General features: G+C 38.4%; 1 protein-coding gene across 1 annotated transcript; it reads right to left on the bottom strand.

The window, feature by feature from the left end:
* Positions 1–4,032: 4,032 nt before the first annotated feature.
* Positions 4,033–5,520, bottom strand: LOC100676183 (olfactory receptor 2H1-like). Its single transcript, XM_003422153.3, has one exon. It carries the CDS (start codon positions 5,024–5,026, stop codon positions 4,079–4,081), a length of 948 nt encoding a protein of 315 aa, XP_003422201.3. The 5' UTR covers positions 5,027–5,520; the 3' UTR covers positions 4,033–4,078.
* Between the last annotated feature and the right edge of the window lie 731 nt (positions 5,521–6,251).

Here is a 6,251-nt window from a genome sequence, read left to right as displayed (position 1 = left end):
ATAATTTTCCATTAAGCTTTACCCCCACTTTTTAAGGCCTTCGTTCTGTGAGGAATCTCAACGGTACCACATACTTACAAGAAATTGTAAGAGATACGCATTCTCGGATTCATCACTGAGTCTTTTTGGTGGTTGCCAGATGTCATTACCAAGAGTTGCTTAAGACAAGGTAGTTCCTCTAGTCTCTTTTGATCTAGCAGATCTGGCATTTTTTAGGAATTTTTTTGTTCTACATTTTTCTTCCATTCTATCCGGAATCTTTTATTGTGTTCCTGGTCAGAATAGTGTATTGTGGTAGCCTGGCACGATGTAGTTCTTCTGGTCTCCAGGCTAGAATTGGTCATGGTTCATGTTTCTTCTTTGAGTCTTTGGTTTCCTTCATTCTCTTTTGCTCCAGATGAGCAGAGACCAAAAGTTGTATCTTAGACGGCTGTGCTTTTTCAGTTTTGAAGACACATGGGAGGATTTCAGGCCTCTGCTCAATTGAAGTTATACATGGTCATGTGACTTGCTTTGATCCATGGCACATGGGGGAAAGTGCTGTGTGTAATTCTGGGAAGAAGCATTTAATTATCAGAATTGGCTCTCCAAATCTGTCTTCTCTTGTCATGGGGGGACATATAGAAAAGGAGATGATCTAAAGACAAAGCAGCTTGGACTTGAAGAAGACAACAGCCTCAGAGTCACATGCATCCACATTGGACTTTGTATGTGTAAGAGATAAACCTGCCTTGTGTGTTAAGATGAGGTCATTACCTCAGTATTTTCTTACGCATCCTAATTAGTACATCCATTCCAACATTACCAGGGTCTCACATGGACAGTATTACTTTTAGCCACTGCTAAGGCAACTGATTTCCGTACATTTTCCCATCGATGTCACTCCAAGACCTCTGTCTTAAGCAATTCTTGGTAATGACATCTGTCAACCACCAAAAAGACTCAGTGATAAATCCGAGAATGGGTATCTCTTACAATTTCTTGTAAGTATGTGGTACTGTTGGGATTTCTCACAGAATAAAGGCCTTAAAAATGCAGTAAAGTTTAATGGAACATTTTCTTTTTGATTTGAATTGATTTTGATTTAAATTTGAAATTTTTACTTATTTATTTTGAAATTTTTATTGTTCTTTAAGTGAAAGTTTGTAAATCAAGTCAGTCTCTCATACAAAAACTTATATACACCTTGCTATATACTCCTAACTGCTCTCCCCCTAATGAGACAGCACACTCCTTCTCACCACTGTCTATTTTCATGTCCATTCGGCCAGCTTTTGACCCCCTCTGCCCTCTCATCTCCCCTCCAGGCAGGAGCTGCCCACAAAGTCTCATGCGTCTACTTGATCCAAAAGCTCACTCTTCACCAGTATCATATTCTATCCCATAGTCCAGTCCAATCCCTGTCTGAAGAATTAGCTTTGGGAATGCTACCTGTCTTGGGCTAACAGAAGGTCTGGGGATCATGACCTCCGGGATCCTTCTAGTCTCAGTCAGACCATTAAGTCTGGTCTTTTTATGGGAATTTGGGGTCTGCATCCCACTGCTCTCCTGCTCCCTCAGGGATTCTCTGTTGTGTTCCCTGTCAGGGCAGTCATCGGTTATAGCCGGGCACCATCTAGTTCTTCTGGTCTCAGGATGATGTAGTCTCTGGTTTATGTGGCCCTTTCTGTCTCTTGGGCTCATAATTACCTTGTGTCTTCAGTATTCTTCATTCTCCTTTGCTCCAGGTGGGTTGACACCCTTTGATGCATCTTAGATGGCTGCTTGCTAGCATTTAAGACCCCAGAAGCCACTCTCCATAGTGGGATACAGAATGTTTTCTTAATAGATTTTATTATGCCAATTGACTTAGATGTCTCCTGAAACCATGGTCCCCAAAACCCCACCCCTGCTAAGCTGGCCTTCGAAGCATTCAGTTTGTTTAGGAAACTGCTTTTGGTTTAGTCCAGTTGCTGACCTCTCCTGTATTGTGTGTTATCTTTCCCTTCACCTAAAGTAGTTCTTATCTACTATCTAATTAGTGAATACCCCTTCTACCTTCCTCTGTCTACCCCCAACCATCAAAGAATATATTCTCCTCTGTCTAAACTATTTCTTGAGTTCTTATAATAGTGGTCTTATACAATTATCTGTCCTTTTGCAACTGACTAATTTCACTCAGCATAATGCCTTCCAGATTCCTCCATGTTATGGAATGTTTCACAGATTCACCACTGTTCTTTATTGATGCATAGTATTCCATTGTGGGAATATACCATGATTTATTTATCTATTCATGCATTGATAGGCATGTTCGTTGCTTCCTTCTTTTTGCTACTGTAAACAGTGCTGCAGTGAACATGGATGTGGATATGTCTGTTCATGCAAAGGCTCTTATTTCTCTAGGATCTATTCCAAGGAGTGGGATTGCTGGATCGTATGGTAGTTGTATTTCTAGTTTTTTTAAGGAAATGCCAAATGAATTTCCAGAGTGGTTGTACCATTTTATAGTCCTTCCAGCAGTGCTTAAGTGTTCCAATCAGTCCACAACCTCTCCAGCATTTATTATTATTATTATTGGATTAATGCCAGCCTTGTTAAAGTGAGATGGACTCTAATTATAGTTATGATTTGCATTTCTCTAGTGGCTAATGATCGTGAGCACTTCCTCATGTATCTGTTAGTTACTTGAATGTCTTCTTTAGTGAAGTGCCTGTCCATAATCTTTGCCCATTTTTTAATTGGGTTATTTGTCTTTTAGCTGTTGAGTTTTTGCAGTATCATGTAGATTTTAGAGATCAGACACTGACCAGAAATGTTATAGTTAAAAACTTTTTCCCAGTCTGTAGGTAATCTTTTTAGTTTTTTGGTGAAGTCTTTGGATGAGCATAGGTGTTTGATTTTTAGGAGCTCCCAGTAATCTAATTTCTCTTCAGCATCATTAGTAATGTTTTGTATACTGTTTATGCCATGTATTAGGGCTCCTGGTGTTGTCTCCATTTTTTATTCCATGATCTTTATCATTTTAGATTTTATATTTAGGTCTTTGATCCACTTTGAGTTAGTTTTTGTGGATGGCGTGAGGCATGGGTCTTGTTTCATTTTTTTTTTTTTTGCAGATGGATATCCAGTTATGCCAGCACCATTTGTTAAGGAAATTTTTATTTTTGAATTGCTGTGCTAAATTGCTTGGTGCATCTTTAATATCTGAGTTCCATTTGAAAAAAATCTGGCTTTGATTTAGACAGAATAGTATTTCTACTGTATAATAACAACGGAAGTACACAGAGAACCCATGAGGCACTTGACTTCTCTTATATTTATTTTGTCTAAAAATAAGGTAAACTACTATATACGTGGGACAGTAGATTTAATTAAATTTATAGCATATTTATAATTACTTGGAGATTAAATTAAATGTAGGTTAAGCATAGAGATCTCTCTGTCTCAAGAAAGAAAGTGTTCATGGCTCCTCTGAACTCAAATACATCAGAAGCAGCTCACTATGGTGGCTTCATCTGAAAATTCCAAATAAAGGAGAAATGCAGTGCACACACACTGAAAATGCAAGTCGAATTCTTTCTTTGTACTCAAGGTCTCACTCTCACAGTCAAATAAAAAAGAAAAAAAAAAAAAAACTTGAATATATAGAAAGCTCCTAGGGAAACCAGGCAAACTTCCCTCCCTTCAAGCTTGTGTAAAAGAATCTATAATAGCCAGTTTTATTTTTTTGTTGTTGTTTTAAAATGTAATAATAAATTGCTATGATTTGTTTGCTATTTCTTGAATGTTAAGCTCCTGGTGCTTATGTTGCTTAAGAAATAATTTCTCAAAAGTTGATTCTGTAACTAGTATTTCTCCTTAGCCAAATATATTTTCATAGGTGCCAAAAATTGTGTTAATTTCCACATATATTTAAGAAGATGATGTGTGAAACCATAGGTAAAAATAAGTCATCAATTATCATCGATGAACTAAATCCACCCTTTTTAGTGATGTTTCATAGACAGTCTCTCTCCTTGCACTGTTTAAAGGAGTATGGGTGGAAATCAAGATTTTTGAGTTTCTTTCTAGCCCAAAAAATCGATTATGTACTTTTTCATTGGCTGATCCACTTCTTCAGCAATCTTTGCAGAGACTCTTTTACTTCTTTGTTCCTCAGGGTATAGATGAGAGGGTATAACAATGGTGTGACCACAGTGTAGAAGAAGGTGAAGAACTTTCCATGTTTGGAAGCAAAGCAGTTCTTAGGGTCTGTGTAAACAATTGCCACTGCCCCATAAAACATGAAAACCACCAGAAGATGGGAGGAGCAAGTGGCAATGGCTTTCTGCCTCCCCTCTTCTGACTTGATTTTCCCCACAGCTTGAGCTATGTAGCCATAAGATGTTAAGATCAACCCCACAGGCAGGATGGTGAAGAGAATGGCAGAGATGGTCATCTGCCACTCACTGGAGGAGGTGTCTCCACAAGCCAGGCATATGAGGGCAGGCACCTCACAGAGAAAGTCATCCACATGGTGGTGGGCACAGAAGGACAGCTGGAGTGTGATGGGAGATTGGATCAGAGATTCCGTCAGGCCAGAGGGCCAGGCCATAAGGGACAGCTTCCAACAGAGAGGAGGGTTCATTATGATGGTATAGCGCGGTGGCTGACAGACAGCAACATAGCGGTCAAAGGCCATTACCACCAGCAAGACAGCTTCTGTGGCACCAAGACAGAGAAACACACAGAGTTGGATGACACAGCCTGTGTAGGTGATGGTCTTCTTAGGTCCCCACAAGTTTGACAACATCTGGGGCACAGTGGTGGTGGCAAAGCAGAGCTCCAAGAAGGAGAGATTGCTAAGAAAGTAGTACATGGGTGTGTAGAGACGAGGGTCTATATGAGACAGCACAATGATGGTCAGGTTGCCAAAGATGATCATGATGTAGAAAATTGCCACTATCCAGAAGAGAACCTTTTCCAGCCAAGGCCACTCCAAAAAGCCTAGAAGGGTGAAGTCCACTGAGAAACTCATGTTGGTCTTTCCTATTGCATTTGACATTGGGGTTTAGACATAATTGTGAGTAGAATTTTGTAAACTGAGTTCAGAGAAAGACTGCACTCTCCTTTATTCAGAGAAGACAAACATTATTAGTTGTCAAGGAATTCTTGGGGCATACAACATTTGGCTCTTTCCCCTTATATTAAGCTAATAAGATGCTATAGTTCTTTTATAAGGCTGTATTGTTTACATCAAAGGGGCATTTGGAAGATACTACTCTTTGGAATTCATCTTTAAAATCTGTAATCACAAATACCCCTAGTGGACACCCTCACAATTATCTTACAACATTTCTGTGCTCCTCCAAGATTATTCTTTCAGTCCTGTATGTAGTAGCTACTCTAAAATAATTGGAATGAAATGTTGAACACAAAGCTCTATTTTTCAAATATGTAGTCCTCCAATATAATAAGGCATTATTGTGTATTTTTTTGGTGATGTTAATAGTGACACGAATACTGGATATAATTCCACAAGCAGATCTCTCGGCTCTCATCAGCCAACCACATAGACTCTAAACAGTGAGATCCTGATCATAATGCCTTTCTTTGGGTGCCTGAAGAAGCATTTGGCATAGAAGACATACCAGTTTTTAAATGAGGCAAACCTAGGTTGGACAACTGGGCTTTTCACATTAAGTAATTTATTTTAAGAAAAAAAAATCTGAGTTACTACCATTATTTACAAAATGTTTATATAATTTCCACCTCAGAAGATTCAGAATAACAACATACTGTTGTGTGCCTTCAAGATGATTCCAACTTGTAGCTACCATATGGAACAGACTAGGACTAATCATATGATTTCCTAGGCTGTAATCTTTATGGAAACAGGTGGCCCAGTCTTTTCTTCCATGAAGTGGCTGGTGGATTTGAACCACAAACTTTTGGTTAGTAGTTGAGTGCTTAACAATTGTGCCACCAGGGCTACTTAACAATATACTAAAAAAAAAAACCTGCTAATTTTTAGCACAAAACACTAAACATGTAGTAGAACAGAAAGTTCAGTAATTATTATTTAATTCTTATCCCTCTGATGTTCATTGTTGTTATTCTCAATAATGAATTAGGTACATGAAAAACTTCAACCAGTAACTATTATTAAATATTTGAAATGAACCAAACTAACAAAATTACAAAATGTGACTAATAAAAAGTTTTGTTTCGTGGACAGGAGAAAAGATGATACAGAAATATCAAACAAATAATACTAACCTGAGACAGTG

This window comes from Loxodonta africana, chromosome 2 (assembly GCF_030014295.1).
Source record: "Loxodonta africana isolate mLoxAfr1 chromosome 2, mLoxAfr1.hap2, whole genome shotgun sequence".
Classification (NCBI taxonomy): domain Eukaryota; kingdom Metazoa; phylum Chordata; class Mammalia; order Proboscidea; family Elephantidae; genus Loxodonta; species Loxodonta africana.
Note: the sequence above shows the minus strand (reverse complement) of the source record. Positions and strands in the feature narration are given on the sequence as shown.